At 45.9% G+C, this 22,362-nt stretch overlaps 1 protein-coding gene across 4 annotated transcripts in view; it reads right to left on the reverse strand.

The window, feature by feature from the left end:
* Positions 1-22,362, reverse strand: part of AFF4 (ALF transcription elongation factor 4) — a 46,509-nt gene that overhangs the window by 23,847 nt on the left and 300 nt on the right. Inside the window, exons 1-5 of one of the 4 annotated variants that reach the window (XM_085591611.1) lie at positions 6,661-22,144; positions 6,016-6,142; positions 3,873-4,646; positions 2,540-2,584; positions 1,584-1,670 (exon numbers count right to left, since the gene is read on the reverse strand). In XM_085591611.1, coding sequence (XP_085447737.1) covers positions 1,584-1,670; positions 2,540-2,584; positions 3,873-4,646; positions 6,016-6,142; positions 6,661-6,716 — 1,089 coding nt within the window. In that variant the 5' untranslated portion in view covers positions 6,717-22,144. Of the gene's footprint in view, positions 1-1,583; positions 1,671-2,539; positions 2,585-3,872; positions 4,647-6,015; positions 6,510-6,660; positions 22,145-22,362 lie in introns of those variants that run through there. The other 3 variants (XM_021541265.4, XM_085591610.1, XM_085591609.1) reach the window with 3 other exon arrangements.

The following is a 22,362-nucleotide window of genomic DNA, read 5'->3' on the forward strand; positions in this document are numbered from 1 at the left end:
TCTTTCCTTATAAGAAAAGGATCTTATAAGAATTATTTCCAGGCTGACAGTTTTACATAGCACACAAATAAACCCTGACTAAAAGTAATATTTGCAAGATTAATATTGATCTAATGCTAGGAAAACAGAAAACAGGATTTATTTCTAGGTATGCCTTCCAAAGTAAAGCTGAGAACTGAATGGTAAATTCTGGGTTTTTTTAATATTGAAGAGAAGCAAAATGCAGTGAGCCAGGGACAGGTCACTCAGAGGTGGTGACAGCAGGACTGTCCTGGCTCTGGGATGTCCAGCCAGGATGAGAACCTGAACGTGGACCAGTCTGGGGGAGGTTTGTGGATGTGCCCTTCCAACAGGGACTGGAACCTTTGGCTGAAGGAAGGTCACGTCAACGCATTCACACAAAAGGATGGGATTAGAGAGATGACAGTAGAAACCTCAGTGAGAAAGTCTTCTCAAAATTATTCCTTCAGATGTTCTGTTTCGGGGAGCAATTTGGATCAAACAGGAAATTAAGAGCAATTAAGTGGTGTCTAGAACAGTCAGAGAGAGCATGGGCTGAATTATTACACAGGTAACTTTTAAAGACAAACAGGGCAATTCCTTCACTCTGAAGCTCTGCCAAATTAGGGGTGGAGCACCCCAATTCATCCCAGAGAGATGTTGAATATGGAGAAAAATCCCATTGTTGAGTTGAATCTTTTACTGGTAATCAGCAGACCCAGGAACCAGATCATGAATTCCTGGGTGAGTCAGCTCCCCATGCTGGGTTTCACCCACAGCTGCCTCCCCTGGGTTTCCAGGATCCTGCAGAGCTGCTCTTCCAGACAAACAATTCCCTGTGTGTGCCCTGGAACCCTGGAGCTGCCAGCCCCAGCCTCAGGGAAGGCAGCAGCAGAATTCCTTCCTCAGAGGTGTCAGCTCCAGCAGCTCCCCTGGACACGTGCCCTGTGCTCTCAGCAGCAGCAGAGGTGGATTTCTCTCTGGAATTAACTGCTTAAACCCTTCAGCAGCTCTTAAGAACACAGGAAGTTGGGAAGAGGATCTTTTGGAACAACTGATTTCTTCAGCAAAACATATGATTCTTAAAAGTCTTATTTTTTTGTAATTGAAAATGAAAAAAAATCTCACACAACTATTAGTGGACTTCAAACTTAGAGGAAAATTCAGTTTATGTAGAAAAGTCCATTTAAATTTCTCAGCCTTTACCATTCAGCCTCTGTTTTGCTACATGGAGGGAAACTCACTTGGTTCTACACAAAATGGTGCAGAGCATTTCCCTGTTAGGGAAAGGGCTCAAAGGAACTTCCAAGCTTCAAAAGTTTGAAAGTTTGAATTTATCCAACAAAACTTAAAAAGGTAAGCTGTATCATAGAGAACTTTGCAGACTGTCTATCCAAAGCAGAGGAAAACCAAGGACATTTTTCCTAAGGCCACTGCTGACAGATGAAGTGAAGAAAAATAAAGAGAGCCAAACCACTGAAACAAACCCAGGTTATACAGAACTGAATGTAGGAGTTCCAAAATCCTGATCTTTAACTGGAGTTACTTTTTCAACGGTATCCACTGTTGGATTCAACACTGACCTTTGTTGGAAAGGGGAATTTGGAGGGTTCAGTTTTGCAGGGGGTGTGGATGGCAGTCAGTGGAGGAGGCCAGGAGTGGGTCATCTCCTACAACACAACAAAAACTGAAATTATTAACAAAATAAATCAGATTTCAACTTGCAATCTGGATTCTCTCAATTTTCAGTTCATTGTTCACCCTTCACTAAGCTTTATATTCAAATCTTAATTTCCCAAACGTGCTACAAAAATTTTGCATGTAAACCTGAATGCTAAATTGCTACCCAGGAGAAGAGGGAGTTATGACATAATAACAACCAGCAAAACATAAATCAATCAACTGGGCTGGCCTGAAGATAAGCTGCAGTGCAAGTCAGTCTGATCCCTTCAGACTGTGTGGGAAGAAGAATCCTAGGAAAGGGAAGCCTGTAGAGTTAGAGGAAAAGGGGGAAATCAAATGCCTGCAGCTGGAAAGTGCCTCCTGTTCTCTCAAAGCATCCCCAAGGCCCTGGAGGACTGAAGGTCACAGGAAGTAATAAGCCATGGAAATGTTCCAGAGGGACCTGATGATCCTTTTGTGAGAGCAGACATAGGACAGGGCATCACAGGAGGGACAAAAGGATTTGGGAAAATAACCCAGGTAGGAGAGAGGGAAAGTGCTGCCATGGGGCAGCAAAGCATTTACTATAATCTAAAATATGAGGATTAAAAACTGTAATTTGGTGGAAGAAATGTAGTTCTGGTTATCAGGGAGGAGGAATGCAGTGAGGATCTCCAGATGATGTGCACACCACAACACCCAGTGGCCAGCTCTGCTCCCAGTTTGGCCCAGTCCCCCTGTGCTGGAGAGTCTTCCTGGGCTTGGACAGATTCTTGGACCTGCACTTGGACAGATTCTAACACTGCAGAGTCCTTCCCCCTCCTTGGGAATGGCTGTATTTTCAACAAAGTCTGGAACAAGAACACCAAGAACTTACTTTGAGGATTTCATCCACGCAGCTCACCTCACCAGAGGCTGATGCCTACAAATCAAAACTCAAAATTAACATCTCCCAAATTTTCCACAGACTAGAAACTGTTAAAAACAAACTTCAATCCTTATTGTGACTCATATGGACTCTACATAGACACAAACAGCCCTTGCTAACTCTTTTCATCAATTTTAACATCAGATAGATCCAGGTTTTTATGGCATGAGTCACAGTTATGAAAAGCAAATACATGACATCCATAAAACTGTGATAATAATCTCTCACTTTTCACTTGACAGTTAAAGTGATCACGGGCAGGCAGTGATATTAAAAACTTGTAGAGAGGGGAAAGAGAATCACAGCTTTCAATCATTTCCTGGTAGCAGCCCCAGGATAATAGCTGAATTCAAGCACAGGACCGTGAATGCACAGGAATGACAAACTGCATTCCCAAGTAAAACAGTCATCACAGAGCGATCCCAGAAACAGCAATAATTACCAAACTATGAATCCACTGCATCCCTGGCTGTCACAAACAGAAAGAAACAAAGCTACTTAAGGATTCACTGCATCAGCATTGATGTGGCAAGTCTTCATAAATAAAGTAATTCCTGATTTCCTTACCTGTGTGCTGGATCTTACTTTGCTATCTGTTGCAATCCCAGGAACAAGGGCTTTTCTCTGGCTATCATGATTCCAGCAGATAGACAGGAGATGAAACGAGACTTTATTACTAGGAAAGGCACTCTCCTTGTGAGCTGGAGTCAGTGTCCTAATGATTCGGGAATTGCCAAACTCCTCCAAGTTGTTAACCTAACAGTATTTTATATCCAGCACAACTGATAAAAGTTCTGCACCCAGTTCAATTTGGTGTGAAGGTATAATAATCACATCTAGTAATTGCTACTCACTTCAAAAGAAAATCTGATACAGGCAGGTTGTATCAACAACTCTAAGTCAATTCAGCTCCCAGGAACAACAATGTATTTACCCAGCTTGTCAAAATATTTGCGGGTATCCTACAATTTCTCTAACTCCTGACTGGAGAAATACTCCCTGAAAATTGGCCTCTTGGGGTTAAGTAAGCCTTTCTGAATTTCTCAGCCTTTATTTAATAAAAATCCCAGTATCCACATTGAAGAAGCAGAAGACAAAAACAATTACTTTTGCATGTTCCCCACTGAAAATACAGCTTAGGTGAAGGTGCTTTGAGGAACAAAAACACAGTGTTTACTAAAAACTCCATTTGGGTTAGGCAAATTGGGATTTTGGAGACGCTGGAAAATCCCAGCCCAGGTGGATTTACATTTAAGAAGGCAGGACACGGCCAGCAACTTACATCCAGTGGCTGAGAAGGAATTTTCAGCTTGGTCAGGTGCGCTTTGCTGCTGGGCTTCAGCTCGTTGACGCCGCCGCCGTGGCTCTGGCTGCTGTAGTGTTCCGAGGATAGCTTTGGCTCCATGGACTCCTGCCCATCCATCGGCCTGACGTAGGCAGTGGGTTTCTGTAACATTGAACTGGACTTGGACATCAGAGAGGGTGGGAAGGACTGGGTCGAGTGCTGCCCGCTGGCGAACGAGGGCACGCGGGAGGGAGAGTCCCAGCTGGGCTCGGGGTCCCGGGGCGACTTGGAGCGCTGGTGGTCCTTGCCGTGGTGGTCGCCGCCGTGGGCTCTGGAGTGGCCGGAGGCCAGCGAGGACACGGCCGGCGGCTTCCCGGGGCTGCCGGAGCGGCCCTTGGAGTGCTCCGAGCCGTGCTGGCCCTTCTTGCGGCCGCCGTAGGAGTCGCGCTCGTGCCGGGCCGCGGCGCCGGCCGCGCCGGCCCCGGAGCGCTGCCCGTGGGCCCCCGGCCCCGCCGAGCGCTTCTGGGACTGGGCCGAGGTGCTGGGGGCCGGCCCCACCGGGGTCCATTTGCTGCTCTGGTGAGAGCCCGCGCCGTGCCGCTGCTCGCCGAAGAAGCCGGGCGTGGGTTTGTCATCGGGCGCCGCGGGAACCGAGGGCTTGGGGATGGCGACGATCTTCTGGAGCGGCCGGTCGCCGATGAGATCCGTCATCTCATCATAGTTACCGAGCATGCTCTGGATGCGGCTCGACAGCTTGTCTTCTTTGCTGGTCTGGGACGACAAGCCACCAAAATGGGATTTAGAACCGATCGCAGCTTCACACCACATCAAACTGTCTGGTAACTACAGCACTCAGCCCGAGTTTCACCTAGGATACACCTCTTTCTTTGCCAGTGTTTCCAATTCTGAATTTTAGGTCTTAAAACAGCAATTTGACTCCCTAAAACGTATTAAAAGTTTGTAACAATATATATTTAACTCCCTAAAACATAGGAAAGATTCAGCAGCAGGGACAGCTGAACCAGCAATAATCAAATAATGTACCGCTGAGCTGGATGCCAGTTCCAAAGCTGTAATGCCTCCTGTCACCTTACAGACTGTAACTTCTCTAATTCAGAATGCATCAGTTCTAAAAGGTTTTAATTAGCAGTAAAATAAAATCAACTTAACCTCAACCTCATAAGTCATTTTTAATTGGTATTTATATTGGCACAATGTTTGCTGCACACAGTTAAAAGGGTTCTTTGTTCCATAACCATTTTGTTTTCCAAATCTGGGATTCTGGATCATTCTCCCATGCATCCCAACCAGCTCCAGTTAACTTCACACATGTGGAATTTGGTTATCGAGCATAGGAGCAAAAAAAACAACAGGTATTTCTCAATTTTCCTCTTGCAGGAAGAGAGTTTTCAGTCATGTTTTACTTCTTGCAAACCAGCTGAAATTGCAACAAGAGAAGAGTTCACTTTCAAAGTGAGTTTTGAACTACGTAATTAACCTATTAAATAATATTTTAATAGTTATTCCAGAATTAGGTTATTCTTTCCAGTACTGTTCAGCATAGCAACCTGGAAGGAAACTCAGCACAGGCTGAAAGCTGTGCAGGACCACAAACAGAATCAACTCCTTCAAAACAAACTAAAATATCAGATACAAACCACTGGAGCACTAGTTAGAGCTGATATATCATATCAAACATAGTCATATCAAACATTCCAGCATTTTGAATTAATCTCCTATTTAAACATTCTCTTCCTGAATTTATCCAGGTCTGGATTGCATTGGTGAAAGGTTAGAAAGTTTAGCAGCAGGCTAAAGCACCCCAAAAATGGCAATTTGGCATCACACAATGGACAGCTTAACTGTTTTGAGTCACTGTATAGAAGGTGAAGGAAGGAAAAAAAAATTAATGGTTTTATTTTCCTTTTTCTCACTCCCTATAAAGGCTCCTCCCCTTCCCGAGCATTACAAATCTGCCAGTGGAGCTGTGACTGTCCAGTTTTATTTTCAAGCCCTGCTTTAACACCTGATTGCCCTAAGAGCTCTCGACCTAACAAAAACACAAATAAAAAAACAGAACAAGAACTTGCACATGATTTGTGTTCTAAAACCTTCATTTTTCTGAGGTGCAGGAACTCACCACTTTGTATGGTTCAGCAAAGAGAGGAGAGTTGGGTGGGAAGGCTTCGTCACCCTGCTGAATTTCTTGATTTCGCCTTTCCCTTTCTTTCATACGCAGCACATTCCGGTCTTCACGGTTCATGTTGCTGTGAGCAAAAAGATCAGTCCTGATCACACAGGGAAGCAGCAGGAGGGATGTCAAGGCCCATGGGAGGGATGAGAGTGCCCAAAGGAGGGATCTAAGTGCCCCCAAGCAGCCTCTGGCCCTGTTTGGCCATGGAATGATCTCCATTAAGAACCCACTGAGGGCCACAATTCCTCAGAACTGTCCCATTTCAGCCCCCTCCAAAGGGCTGTAACCCCCAACCCACAGCTGGCTTCTAACAGGGAAACTTTATGTAGCAATAAGAAAAAAAAAATTTAAAAAACCTCAGCAGGTCCTCAGGCAAGCAGCTATTTCAAACCACTTCACCCGCTCGAATCATCTCAGTTCCAGCCCACGCCAACATCTCCCATTCATTTCTAAAATACCTTTTCTCCCCCACATCCCCCAGATGTTCTGCCATCCCCCCACCCATTCAGTGCCTGACTTCTCCTGTAGATTAGGGTTATTTTTGGTGCTGGCATACCTTTTTTTGGCACCCATTCTCTAACATATTCTAACCTCAAGCTTTGATGTGGTTTCCAGGTCTCTCTCCCTCCCTGATTCCCAAAAGGCATTTCAACTCAAAGCAGTAATTTCAGGGAAGTTCTGGCAATAATGCACCTTTTGCCTTGGACCATATCCTCCTACTGCCAAAATGCAGATTAAGATCCTGCCAATCCCTCTTCTTAACAAACTTTCCTTTGCAGTTTGGTCTTGCTGCTTGTGTTAACAGAAACACATCAAATCCTTGCAAAACGCACACAAAAGTTGAAAATATTCCCTCTGAGCTTGACACAGCACTGGGATATAAAGAAGTAAACAAAATTAGATGATAAATAAGGTGCCACTAACTCCTCTAACATCAAACCCCAGAATGGTTTGGGTTGGGAGGGGCCTTAAAGCCCATCCAGTGCCACCCTGCCATGCCAGGAACACCTCCCACTGTCCCTGGCTGCTGCAAACCCTGTCCAGCCTGGCCCTGGGCACTGCCAGGGCTCCAGGGGCAGCCACAATATGTGCTAAACTCTGCATCAAGAGATTTAGAAATATTCTTCACTGATCTGCACAAAGTACAGTTGGTGCACCCAGGAAAGAAAGCAATGTTTCACCACATAATTTGCAGTCTAAAATGAAAATGTTGGCTGCTTAGAAAATCATTATTTCATGTCTTTAGACTGCTGTCTGATTATTAAAAATAATAAATGATTTGCTAGAGCATGACTGTGAAAGCTATGCAAACCCACCTATTGCATTCTCAACAGGAAAACTTCAACCATCACTCAGTTTTTAAAAACATGAGTTTTTGCACCTCAGTAACATTTTTGCCTCTTACATTTCTTCCCCATTTGGCTTCACTCTGCCTACTGCCCTGAAATCCCAGAGGCTGCCCAAAGCAGACCAAACCCAGGGTGTAAGTTGAGATCTTTGATGCTTTCTAAAGCACCAGGTTTGTTTTATATCCCTGACTTGCAAACAAGGTACAAGCACTGGCATAACCCAACTCTGTGCTGATACCAAACACGTGAATACAATTTACATTTTACATGAAAAATCACTTTTTTCTCCAGTTCTCCTGTAACCTGCTGAACTCATGTAACCACAGGTGGCCACCAGGGCTGAGAGAGGGACCTGTGCACTGGAATGTGGCCAGCAAACTCCTGGGATCATTCTGGCATTGATGACAAACTTGTTTTAGAAGTCTGAGGCTTGAAAAGCTCATTCGTGAGACTGCAGCCCAATTTGTCACATATGTAGGATTTCAACACAGATAAATATCAGATTTAATTATAGACACTGATCAGTTAAAGCCAACTGGAACAGTCTGAGTCCATGGCATTTAGTATTAAAGGCAAATTTTGAGGCAGGGAATAGGAATGCTCTGGCTCTGGGTGGTTCATTCCCCAATACACAAAGATCAGGAATTACATACAGCTATATATCCAGAATATTATAATCTTACCAAAGAATGTTACATCTCTGTTTTCCAAATAGAGGGTTAAATATTTACAAAGACATTCACTATTTTTTACAGAGATAAGCATAATCTTTTAAAATTGCATCAGCATTTCCTATAATTCTCAGAGCTGAAGAAAAACCAACATTTGTACCAACACTGTCACACAAAAGGAACATTACAACAAAGATTCACTTGAGATCTGCGTGGTGCAAACCCAGAGCTGATCTGGCTGTACCTGCCCAGGTCAATGTAAAATTAGTCATCAGAAAGACACCAGTTAATGACACTTTTAACCACTCCTCCCCAGACTTTTGTAATAGAGTAAATGATAAACACCCTCATGGGGAGTCACCTTGACTGTATGGGGAATTAGTCTAGCTTTCTTTAACTCTTTTACATTTTTCATTAGAGCAAATAGCTTGACTGTGATACAAGTTTGACTTGTTGGTATCTAATCATCCAATCTCCACACAGAGCTATTTTAAGTGCCTTTAACATGTACAAGGCCATTAAAATCACACCAGCATGAAATGTGTAAATAGAGGAAGTTGGTGGGGCTTCCTTAGCTCTACTTCAGATAGCTTCCCACTCAAACCCACACCTTCCACAGCCACGAGCCTACAGAAGGGAAATGTTCCTATGCTCAGGAGAAGCAAGGAGAGGGATTTGAAAGGCAGATGACCAAGGCCAGCATCGCTGGCAATGAACTCCAGCAGGTAGGAGACTGCAGGAGCTCCGTTTTCAGACCACTGTTACTTGTAACAAACCTTTAATATCCACTAAGTGCACTGCTCCCACCACTCCTACCCCATCCTCTGGGAACAATAACAGCATCTATGCTCTTCCCTGCACAGGCCTGGAAGTGGAAGATGAAAAACTTCCCTTCTACCTGATGCTACCAAGATAACCCTGCTAAAATTCCCCTTTTCCCAGGTGGCCTGAACTAAAGTGTGAAGGAAGAGCAGAGCCAGGCTGAGAGAGCCAGAACAATGTCCCTGCAGCAAGGGCCAAAGTCATCTCAGTTTCCACATCTGGGAAAAGAGAAGTTCAAAAATTTAAAAAAAAAAAAAAAACCAAAGCCAGAGAGCAGGCCTAAAGCACAGCAGAGTATTTCCATTTTTAGGAAGTTGAACTCTATATGGTCTGAGTCACTCCTGCAGTGTGTCCCACTGTACTTTGAACAGTCCCTGTGGCTGAGACTTCCCTGCACCACCAACCCTTCACATCTCATGCCTCTGCTCCAGCTCAACAGGAAGAGCTGAAAGCAAGCAGGAAATCCAGCAGGGAATTCACAGAAACTCCTGGCCCAGCCTTCCCCTGTGTGCACTCCTGGCTGCTCCAGGCACATCAACACCAGCATCACCGCATCCCCCAGACCAGACACAGCTTTCCTTTCTCCTTCCAACCTCTTCCTAAATCCCATCTGGTATTTCTGTTCATCCCTAATCCAACAAGGGCATGCCTTTGGTTTGAGAGATGATCATCTAGGGTGTGTAACCTGTGGTATGAGCTGGCAGTGCTGGTGCTGCCTTCTCCTCCTGCTCCCCACCTCCCACTCCCTCAGCTGTGGGCAGGGGGCACATCCTAGCTCTGGGGCTTTTGGAGCACAACTCCAGACTAAAGATAAACCCCAACCAGCACACCCACACTGCCTGAGTTTTCCTGGCAAAGCTGTTAAAAGAAAGAGAACCTTGGCCAAACCCTTCTCACCCCCCTGAACCACATCAAGCGCCCAAGTCCTCGCTCCAGCTCAGCACCAGCAGCATCTCTTCATCTTCCCAGACACTGTGAGGCAAAACCATCAAAGGCAGAGCTGGCCCAGGGACCCCTCCACAGGCAGCCCAACCAAAGGGATCTGACCCAGCACACCTCACCCAGCCACCAGGGCACCTTCCAAGCCTGCTCACAACACCTCCCCTTCCTGCAGGACACCCTCACTTCACTCGAGGCCTTCTTCAATCTCAACTGGATTTGTGAGCAGGAGGAATCAAACAGTTAATTGGCTAATTGGCTGCCGTGAAACCCCAATTTTGTTTGACAATTTTTGGCGAAGGATAGGAAGGATAAACAGGCCGAGAGGGAACGTGCAGGATCCCAGCGCCGTGTGGGGCACGCCCAGCTGTGGGGCACACCCAGCTCCCATGATTTCATCCTTTTTTCTCAAAAGGAAGGGAAAAAAGAGCTGGAGAGGCTGCCTATAACAAGGAATGATGTTTTCAGAAGGCATTTAAGAATACCTGAAGCTGCCTTAATGGTGCATCCAAAGATGCCTGATGATTATTTTAATTATTCTTTTTAGCACGGGCAAGGGCAGCTCAGGAACAGGACACTTCTCCCAGCTTGTGCATCAAGTAGGGCATCACCACAAATCCTGCCCTGAAATCATGTGCATGAGCCTAAAATACTGCTCTGTCAGCTTTTAAGAAAATACACTCCCAGAGGAGCTGTTTAAAATGGGATATATTGAAAAATAATTGCCCTGCAACAACAAAATCAACAGAAAATCACCAACACGCAAAGAGGAACATGCCTCGGTGTCACCAAAAGCAACTTATAGAAGTGCACATAAAATCTTAACTTCCAGGTTCTATGTGATGAAGAAGAAAAACAGAAAAAAATACAGTATTTCCTACTAAAACAATACAGCTTTGCCCAAAAAAGCACAAACAGGATGATTCCTCAGGAGAAGTTTATAGGGTAACTGTGATGGTGCAAATACAGAAGCAGCAGAGTCACCTTCAGAGTTTTATAACTGAAATAAGGAACACAACTAAAAACAAGAGTTTACACAGCATACAAGTAGTTTTTGAATGTGTCCAGACAGAGGAAAAAAACTTCTCAAAAGCATGAAATTTTCTGTTTCTGTCCCTCACCCTCTGACACAAAGGCTCCATGCCAAGGGAGGGGGATTTGGTTTGGGATGGTTCCTGGTGCACTTGGGACCTGCTCTGCCAAAGGAAAGGCTGTGATACCACCAGTATCCCAAAATTCTATCCCAGGAACTGGGAATCACAGGGGGAGGCTGCACAGGGGAGCACAGGGAACCCTGAACTTTCATCTTGCTCAGCTATTTTGATGAGAATGAACTTTTCCACAGCTCCATCTCCCTCTTTCCAAGGTTTCATTAGAGCTCTTGGGAATACAATTCAAATACAATTGTACTGGTAACATGATACAAATATAAATCAGATTCACCACTAACTGAAACATAAATGTTTCTCATTCCTACAATACAAACACAAATGCTTCTGTCCCACCCTTCACATCAGGAGTTCCTACTGCACATTCAACAGGGAGAACATGAAGTGCCCAAGAGCTGTCTGGGAACACCTTTGTACATACTGAGGGTGGGAGAGCTTTAAATGGAAATAATAAAAAAGTGAGTTGGCCTAGGTCTGGTTAATGTTTGACAAGAACTCCCAGGGAGGGCAGAGCCAGCAGTTTGCTGCAGGCACTTCTCCTTCCCACTCAGCTCTGGAGCACCCAGAAATCCCCACCAAGCACGATGTGCCTGGACTTGTGCTGCTCCCCAGACAAAGCAGCACAAATCCTTCACCACCGTTAGCTGAGAGAATTCCACAGCACCTTCTGGGGAGTACTGCCTTAATTCCAGCGTCTCAGACAAGTGATGGTGCAAGTAATTACATCCTGCTTTGGAGTTTTAGCTGTCAGAGTCCCCTTCATCCTTCAAATATCAGGTTACCTGAGGATCAGTCAGCATCTTCCACCTGAGAAGCCAACACACAGCGATGGTGGATAAAAGATTACAGTGATCATTTGTAACTCAACACTAACCACTGGAAAAGGACTTGGGGATCCTTTAGAAAGAGGCTCTGTAAGTGTAATATTTCATTTAACAAGTCCAGATGAGAACTGGGTGCATCATTCATCGCACATGAGATTCAGCACACAGAAGCAAGGGAGAAATGGAGTTTGGGTTGGAAGAGACTTTAAAAATCCAGTTCCACATCCCCTGCCAAGGTAAGGTAAAAGTGAACCCCCAGCAACTGGATTTTAGAAGCCAAGTCCAGGAGGACATTTCTAAATTCAGCACTTGAAGTGCAGCCCATTTTAAACTATTTTTAAGTCCATTTTAAAATCATACTACTAAAACAGCTTAAAATTGTTTATGTCTGAGAATTTACAAGACTACTTTGATGTAATTCACTCAAGAGATCTTAAAAATGCACAACCACACATCTTAAATGTCTCATTTTTGTGCAGAAATACTGCCCAGGAGGGAAAATGTCTGGTCCCCCCTCCCTGATGAACACAGAAATGAATTCCCAACTCTTTTCCTTCACAGGGAGCAGAGCTGCTCAAAGGACATTGGTCCCTCCTTTCTGCCCTGTCTCTTCAGGAGTGGGAGAGGAACAGGAAAGCCCAACAAGTGACAGCACAGAGCCCTGCTCCCTGCTCCTCCCTCCACGGCCAGGGAGCAGAGGGAGGGTCACTCCTCCTGCCACTGTCCCTCTCTCCCCAGGCTCCATCCTGGAGCACACCCCAGATCCCACAGTGCCAGCCCTGACTCAGAGGAGAGGAACCTCAGGGACTGACACCATGAGACCACAAAGCCACTAAAATTGTCCTTTTCTGCACCTAGCCCAAGGCCAGGTCAGGACTCCAGGTCAGAAAAGGCACAGGAGCCTCAATGAGCTCCTGCCACAAGAACCAGCCCAGCCAGGAGAGGGAAGTGAAGCTGCTGCTGCTCAGCAAAGCTGAATTTCAGCTTTGCCTTCCCAAGCCTCTGCACTTCTATTTGCTTCATCCTGCAATATCTACTCGGAGGAACAGGGGGCTTTCTTAACCAGGCAGTGAAACTCCTTATCCTGAGATGCCACAGCTGAAATGACTTCACCAGCAGCCCAGCAGTGCAGGCTGACCTCCAGCTCAGCCATCCACCTTTCCTTTCTCAGTTAAATCTCTCCCCAGCCAACTTCAGCCCAATTCCATCTCCCACCCAGCCAAGGACATCCTCCCCATCTTCTCCACTCTTCATCACTGGGAGAGTCTTTAATTCCCCCAGTGCAAAAATGGACCATCACAAATTCAGCATTTTTACGTGGAATCCTTTCGTGTCCACACAGGCTAACCAAAGCATATTCCAACACAGTTTCCCAACAAATTTCTGCCCTTTAATTGGGCAGAAATATAATAACCCAATTCCTGTGCCTACATGTTCATCTGCTTAAACTTTGAAGCCAAGACAATTGGCATTTAGATTTTATTAAGCAATAGTTATTCAGACATCTAACATTAATCTGGCTATTATCATTCTGACTTCCTCCCAATAATTTACTTTCACAGAAGACATCATTACATTTGAGTACTATGAACTCTGTGGCACTAGGATTAAGAAAGTATTCACTTGACAGGAATCCTCAGATAAATCTGCTCTGTGTAAGATTTGAAACAGCAGACAAGGTGAGGTGCCATCTAAACCAGCAGTGAAAAGGCAAAAGAGAAAATCACATTGGAGGTTCACATCCTTCTCCCATCTCAACTACAAAAAAGAAAGGAGAGAAAAGTTTATCAGCCATTTTTACCCTGGTTTAACTGTCACTTCCTCCAGCCTCAGTGTAAGATCATGTCTGCACTGTCTCACAAGACATTTATCTCAGACTCCCATGGTGACCAAGGTTCACCCACTGTGCTGCATCCCCCACTCCACTGAGCAGCAGGGTTTGAGATAATAATTCTGCAACGTGCTTGTGAGGGATGGAGGAAGAGCAGGAGGATGCTGGGGAGCAGGTCAGCACAGCAACCAGAATGAAAAACTTCACTGTTCAATGATTTAACTCTCCCCAGAACCATGGCAAACCACTTGGGGTGAGCCACAGAACAACTGAGAGACCCAGAGGGAAATCTGTGTCCAGGCTGGTCCCAGAACAACTGCAGGGGGAGCACCAAAACCACCGGGGTGGATCCATGCCAGCAGCAATATATTTTCTACATTATCATCAATTTAATATTATCAGTATCTTTTCAAAAGTGGTGCCTTGAACTCTCACAGAGCCAGTGCTCCCCACTGCAGCTGCAGCAGTTCTAGGATTGCTTTACAGATTTCACAAAATCCAAAATTCTGAGTACCAGAGAAGTGAGAACACAAGTTTTCCCTCCCAGTTTTCAGCCCTAACTCGTATTCAAAAGGTTCACCAAACTCAGCATCATTTCCTACTGGTCTAAAATCTACTGTCAGAACATGACACCTTTGAGATCTACACTGCCTGGTACCTTCAAACTTTCTTTTAAAATTTCCAACACGCTGAAGATGAGAGCACAGAGTAGTTAAAACTCTGGAAAAACCTAGGGAAGGGGGGCATTTAAGATTTGCAGGCAGAGCAAAAAAATTTGGAAGCGAGAGGAAGGGCCCACAACTATCTACGGAGGGAAGCTGAAATGCAGCAGGAAAGCCACAGCTTTGATGTGCTGTGCTTCCAAACAAACACTGCTTAAAATCTGGAAAGTTTTCACTTTTCATCCTGCCTACTAAATGTCACCTGTATTTTATAATCCCCCTGAGCAGACTGAGAAAAACATTCACATTTCTGTCCCCACTGAGTCACAGGGCATTTAGTGAGGTATCTTTTACATCAGGAAAACAGTTAATAAATATTAATTTAGCTGTACAAACTCTCTTCATATAAATGACATCATATTTTCCCAAAATAATGATGTTTGGGTTTTTTCCCCCCAAAGTTCTTACAACTTTTTGTACTTTTCTGGATGTGGCCCTAAACCAAAAGACAATAAACTACAAAACATAGAATTCTGCCAACACATTTCACTTCCAGTCAGGGAGACTCGGTGAGTTTTGCCACCAGAAAGAGAAATTCAGCTTTTTGTGGCACAAAGTTAAAGACAAACATAAGAACCATTGCAAAGGCTGAATCAAAATTCAGTTGGGTTTCAAAACCCTTCATGCAAGAGGCCACTTCACACTGAGCTGGGTCAGAGCTGGAGCCTGGAAATGCCTCTGGAAGAGCCAAAACTGCCTCAAGTGCCACAGAAATTCCATGGTGGGAGCTGCTACAGCTCCCAGGCTGTGCTGGGCACATCAGCTGCAGCTCAACAGGCACCAGGCACTGATGGGCACCCCTAGCTGGGGCTTCAATTCATGCAATTCTAAGCACAAGTTCAAATTATTTTTTTTTAAGGTATGATTCACTATTTGTAGTGAGAGTCACACATAATATATATTTTTTTAATTGAATAATGGATTGAAATAAATTGCATAGCAAGGAATCAGCCCATTAGAGCAGCTAATGAGATCCAAATCTCATAGTCTAAAATAGCAATGAAGATTAAACCACACCCATTTCTGACCAGCTTGAGCTTCAATCTGTCAGCAAACCATGACTGGATAGATTTGAGCATTCCTCTGAATAAATAAGAAAAAACAAACAAAAACATTTCTGAATGCCAATTCAGCATGGACCTTGCTTCACGTGGCCAGGAAATAATGCAACTTTTTCCACTTAAAAAAAAAGAGAAAGATGAAGAAAAAAAAACTGAAGAAAAAGCCCTATGAAAGTAGGTTTTTAGGAGGTTATTAGTGATTAACAAATTTAGGTGAAGACTACTTGTTAAAACTCTCTCCTATTAAAACATATTTCTGGTAATTATTGGCTAAGAATGTCTCACAGTGCAAAGTCCTTACTTGTGTTTTTTGCTCATTAAATATAATTAGTGGAGCTCTTTCAGCACAAGCAATTGCTCCAGGAAAAACCTTTTCACCCTTTATCTCTTAAAGGCTGTTTTACACCAAACACCAGTTTCCACCATGGCAAATCAATGCTATAATGTGATGCTAATTTATCCTATCGTTATCAGAAGGCTAAATTAAATCTAAATTAATTAATTTTTAAATAAATTCATTAGCTAGAAATCCCAAACTTCACCAGGCAATTTAAATCAATATTCCATGTGGCCACAGTGCTTTTCACCCACAGCCAGGGGGATTCCAGCAGCTCCACACCAGCAAGAGTCAGAGGTGAACTGGAAGGTTAAATGGGAAAAGTCAAACAAACACAGCACCTCACTCCAAAATATAAAAACCTCCTCAAAACACACAAACAAACTCTCAGGAAGCTCTGCTCCATAGAGGACAACTCAGAACATAAAAAAAACCCAGCAAAAAGGGAAAATATCAGTACATCAATTCATTTAACCTCCTCTTGGCCAATCTTTGTGCTTCAAGGCCTCTTGAAGTTACAAAAATACAATAATATTAGGAGATCTTTGTAAAATCAAGCATTTTTCACTCAGCAATTTCCATTAGGTTCATTTTATTTAAGCCAAAGCAAAAGACAACTTGCTGAAGTTACAATATGCTCCTCCAAGTTCTTCAACCTGTCTCCCATATTCAGTTTTCTGAAATTCCCATCTTAATGTTTTCAAATCTGGATTTTGACCAAACAATTTAAAAATTATCTTTAAATAAGGAAATGCTTATGTTAATTGTAATGCAACACTGGAAAGTCACATTGGCAGATCTCTCAAATGATTTTTTTTTTCCACAGAAACTGTGGTTATTCCTCTACCCGCGAAATGCACGACATCACACAAACCAAATTCCCATTTTGATGTCGCTTTTTTTGGTTTGCTGTTTCCCCTCCCTGTGGGAAAAACAGAATTATAGAATTGTTTAGGCTGGAAAAGCCTTCCAAGTTCCTCAAGTCCAAGCATTGCCACTGCCCCAAGTCAGAAAGTGCCACCTCCACATTTACAGCCACGCAGGGATGGGGACTCCAGCCCTGCCCTGGGCAGCCTGTGGGAGGCTGGACAGCCTTTTCCACGAGGGAATTTTCCCAAAATCCATCCTGAAGCTCCCCTGGCACAGCTTGAGGCTGTTTTCCTTTGAGATTTCCTGAGCCCTTTCCTCCTGCCATGAGTTCCTCTGCAGCCCAGCCATACAAAGGGAACTGGGGACTCTGATCTCTTCATCCTCCTCGCTTTAATGATTTGTGCACATCAAAGCCTGATTAAAACCATTTAAGCACTTCCATCACTGCAATCTCTTTAACGTCTTTTGGAAATTAAATTAAATGCAGAAACAAAAAATCTCCATGTGAAATGCACAAAGCTGGACACTTATGGTCAGGTTTGAGCTTTCATAGTCATGTCAGCAGGAATGGGGAAATACAAGGGAGTACACCGTTTTTGAAGCCTAATTTATATAAAAATACAGCAGATAACCAATATAAATATCCAATACTCATTTAAAATCAGACCCCTTCAACAGGATCACACCAAGGAAAGTGAACATTAGGAATTTCAAAGGAAAATGAAGTGAAAAACCTAATTACTGTTCAATGGCGTGAAATTTCCACAGGAACCAATTGTTGAGGGAAATATCTACTCTGGAACAATTTACCTCTGTGAAATCTTAGAATCCCAGCTAGGGACAAGTGGAAACAGTTTCCTGTGTCTCAGGAGTTTAGCTTGTTACTGATCACAAACACTGTTTTCCCAGTGTCTGGTTCTGCAAATTAAACATCCTTTATTTTTCTTCTTAAACTGGAAAATGTCTGTCAATAAAGTGAAGTATGACCCAACTGCAGTGAGGCACCAAGGCCTGCCCCCACTTCCAGGAGATGACGAAGTGACACCAAAACCTGGCTGCCCTCTCAGCTTACCACCAAAGGTTCCAGAGTTGGAAAAGCGCAGAGTTTTGGGATGTGCTTTGGTTTGGGACCTTTTCTGATATTCCCAACCCTCAGCCACCCCAGGAGCTGCAGGAGGAGCACAACCCTCCCAGGGCTCATTTTCTGCCCCTCCACGAGGAACCCACCAAGCTGAAAAGCTGAGGGAAGTCTCCAGCCTAAAGGACAAACAGCTTAAAGCTGCTCTTGGAAACTGCAAATAATGTGGGAACATCAATCCCTGAGAAACAACCACGCTGAAAAGAAGCACACCATTATCCTGCCTCTGGTCTCCTGCCTCTTCGTGTTCCCAGTGTAGCACTGGGAATACTCACAAACCACTGTGGGGCTGCAGGGGAGCACATCTACCCACAGGGAGAGGCATGGAATGATAAAACAGCCTCTCCTGGACAACGTGATCACTACAGGATTACACATTAGTAAAAGTACACTCTATTTGCTTAATTATAAAACATGAATGCGGCACGTTGATAAAGTAATTTATCAATAAATGTTGTGACATGAATAAAAACTAAGATGAACTGTAAAAAAAAAAAAAAAGGCAGAAAAAAGGGGCTCTGAGCTGCCTCATGAGGTGCTGTTTTCCATAAAAAGATGAGCAGGAAGATTTCTCTTAATGAGCTGTTAACAGAAGAAAATTAGTTCAAGACTTCAGGGCAAGAACTTCCCTTATTCCAGGTTTGTACAGTATGGAGCATAAGGAGATTTTTCTTCCTGCTGGTACCTACTGGCAGTTCATAACCCAGGTCTTACATTCACCAGCAGGAATTAATGAACCAAGCAAGAACAAGAGACAAGACAACCCAAGGAGAACTCCAAGGGAGAAAAGACAGAGTGAGGGAAAAGGGGCTGTGAAACACAGAGCTGAAGAAAGCACCTCGGGAAGCAGTGAGAGTGTGAGAGCCTGGGGAGATGGCAGCCAGGCAGGAGACACGAGCCCAACGAGCTCCCAGCTCCGGGGAAGGCGGAATTTTGGCCGGCACGAACGGGCTGGCCCAGCCCCAAGGAGCCGAGCTCTGAGCACAGGTCACCTCAGCACTGCTCCACGCTGAAGTGTTCATTCAGCCGGGCACCGAGTGCAAGCAGCTGGAAAGGAAATAAAGGTGGATTCCTGCAGGACAGAAGCAAGGGGAGAGCAGCACAGCTTCAGGACTGGCTGCACCTCGGTGGCAGGAAGGGGCAGGGGCTGAGCTGATTTCCCAAGCACGGGCAGCAGCCCTGTCATTTCACAAGCTGAACAGCATCTCATTACTCATTAGTGACTGCAGAGAAGGAACCATCCTGCCAGAGAAGAGTAACTGCCACACAAGTTCTTTCATCTTGAGTTTTGCAATTCTATGAACTTGATTGCTTATTTTCTTAGTTTAACACAGTTAGCAAGATATTTTACATACATCTAACCCTGCTCTAGCTAAATGTGATCTGTTAAAGTTTCTTGACTCGCTTCCAGACACTCCCTCTTCATCCTACAGCCTCTCCATCTCCCCACAGCTCGGGTGTTCTGTTCTCCCAGTTCTGAGAAGGTGACACCAACCTCATTTCGGTTTTGGTACATACTCTGACGTAGACACTGAAGGTGAAGGAGGACAGGGAGTCCTGGTGACCTCAAAGCCCACCCAGTGCCACCCCTGCCATGGCAGGGACACCTCCCACTGTCCCAGGCTGCTCCAAGCCCTGTCCAGCCTGGCCTTGGGCACTGCCAGGGATCCAGGGGCAGCCGGAGCTGCTCTGGGCACCCTGTGCCAGGGCCTGCCCACCCTGCCAGGGAAGGATTCCTTCTGTGGATTGAATTTAAACTGAAGTTAATCTCAAATTTAGTTATTTCTGAGCCTGTGCTGAAGATAACTGTGACAGAGTAGCGAGAGAAAGGAAATAGGCCTGTAGAACAAACCACAGGTGAGTAACAAACTGAAATTATGTGGCCAAGAACAATTATTGCTACAGAAAAGAAACCTTGGTCACCAAAAACTCCAGACTATTCCTAAGGCCTCACACAGGGGGACTCCAAACACGACACTGCAACTCCTACTCCTCCCAGCCCAGCACACACATCGCTGTGGCCTCCTGGAAGCTGCTCAAGGTCTCTCCACGTGCCCAAATCTGCCCATGGCAGAGGTGCTGCTTTCCTGGCTCAGCTCTCCAGACTCAACTCTCAGTATTTCCGCCCTCAACGCTGCGAATTTCTGATGATCTGGAGCAAAGAGTAAGAGCAGTGATGATGACAGAACTCCCAAACCGAGAGGATGAGCAGGAAGGGGGGGGAGGGAGGCATCGGAACAGTCACAGGGCAGCTTTGTCACCTGTCCTAAGCACTGGAAATGCAGTGAGGGACACGATGACAGCAGTTCCAGCATCACCTGGTCACAGTCCCTGGTGCCAGGCAGAAGATGCCAAGGGCTGCTGGCTCAGTCACGTATGTCCTTAGTCACATCCGACACAGGAGCACCCACGCTGGAAAACACCGGGGCAGCACACACCCACCGGCAGCCACGGGAGCAGCTGGTGGCAAATGCCACCCTGTCACGGGCCAGCTGCAACCTCAGGACAGATTTCTGCTGCAGCTCTTTATCTACAAGGCCCCCAGGAAGCAAAGTCCATGGTTTGTGCAGACAGAAATGAGGCATCTTCTCATTAAAGAACTGGGTCGTAACCTGCAAAAGCATCTGCACATTCCAGCTTCCTAAAAAAACCATCCTAGAAATCCAAGCCATATTTCACTGGGGTTTTATAGTGGTTTATCAAGTCCAGGTCACTAGAACTGGCAAGAATGCAAAGCACATAAATATGAATTATTTTTCTGGGTTGCTGTGTGGCTTCTCACACAAAAACTGACCCCAGGGGCTCAGTCTCACTCGCTCAATGTTTGAGGCAAGGAGAAAAGTCATAAAACAAGAAATGCAGAGGTGTTTAGAGGAAATATCAGGGACCTGAGACAGCTTTTGAGATCGGAGTTGAAATCCACTCTTTTCCTTCACTGCTGTTAAACTGCACTGGAATCCTGGGGGTACTTTTGTGTGCCACAATATAAAAAAGATAAAAAGCTGATAGCATCCAAAGAAGGGACAGGGAGATGGGGAAGGGTATGGAAGGACCACGAAGGAACTGCTGAGGGCACTGGGATTGTTCTGCTGGAGAAGAGGAGCCTGAAGTCAGAGTTCATTGAGGGCTGCAGCTCCAATCTCTGCTCTGGGACAGGGACAGGAGCCAGGGAAGGGCTGGAGCTGGGCCAGGGCAGGTCAGGGTGGATTTTGGGAAAGGTTCTTGCCCAGAGGGTGCTGGCACTGCCCAGGCTCCCCAAGGAATGAACGGGACACTGCTCCTAGGGAAGCCCAGGGTGGGATTTTGGGGCTGAGCTGGGCTAGATGATCCCTTCCAGCTCAGAATATTCCAGGATTGTCTCAGTCCTGAACACAGGAGAGTCTGCTCTCACACAGAGCTGCAAACACACTGTGCAGGAGGCAGCAAGTGCCAAAAATCGACTTTGAGACACTAATAAATCCAAGATATTAATAATGCCAAAAGAGAAATTTTCCCTTTTGCTCCTGACTTGCCCCAGTTCAGCCACTGAGTAACTCCAGGGTGACACAGGGACTGTCCCACACCTCCAGGCCGGGAGTTTAATCACGTTTTCCTCACTGGAGGAGCCATGAAGCACCAATCAGGTTCAGCACAAGCTCTCCTGCAAAGCACTTCACTAGACCCTGTTTTGCAATAACCCCCCAGGCTGCAAATCCCCATGTGCCAGGGACCTGAGAGAAGAATTCAGTACTTTTAAAGGAACGCCAGGAGCTAGAAACACACCTGAGAGATCAGCAGCTGGAAAGGAGCCCAGGTGACAAATAAACACTGAGAGCAGAGCACAACCAGCTCAGGGACACTGAGGCAGGGCCTGCCACAGGGGCAGGGGGGGCCTGGCTGCCACCGCTGGAAACACGGGGGTGTTTAAAAGCACTAATATTCCTGAGAAAACGATCAGACTAGGCTGTAGTAAGGTGAGAGATGAGCTGGGGGCACAGCAGGCCCCACACCCGCCCCTTTTCAGGCTCCTTTTCCATCGTGCAGCACCTGCCCGGGCTGTGAGTGAGGTTTGGGCACTCAGCTCTGCCCCAAAATTCACTGGAACGCTTGCTCGTGTCCAGAGGAGAGCCACAGGCACAGCGCTGAACGCAGCGATGCTGGGCTACACACCTCAACGCTTCCTCGCTTTGTTTCGGTCATCGGAAAAGGGAAAAAACGGGGAAAAGTCAGCGCGGAGCGCAGGAACGCTGAGCGACCGCTCTTCTCCGGAGCCCAGCGCCATCCCACCGGGAGGCGGCTTTACACAACAGCCCCCGCCGGCTCCGGTGTCCCGGCTTCGGTGTCCCGGCTTGTCCCGGCTCTGCCCCCCGAGCTCCGGCAGCCGCTGCCCAGGCCGCTCCCCCGAGCGGCACCGGCCGGGCCCGGAGCGGCCGCGGAGAGGGGAAGGAACAAAGCCTTGACGTCAATTACCGGAACGGGATTCAACCATCACCGGGGCGGGCCCGGCGGCCCCGAGCGCCGGTACCGGGAATGCCCCGGCCGCGCCTCCCGGGAGGGACCCCCGCCCTCCGCACGGCATCA

The sequence above is a fragment of the Lonchura striata genome, chromosome 13 (assembly GCF_050655825.1).
Source record: "Lonchura striata isolate lonStrDom1 chromosome 13, ASM5065582v1, whole genome shotgun sequence".
Taxonomy (NCBI): domain Eukaryota; kingdom Metazoa; phylum Chordata; class Aves; order Passeriformes; family Estrildidae; genus Lonchura; species Lonchura striata.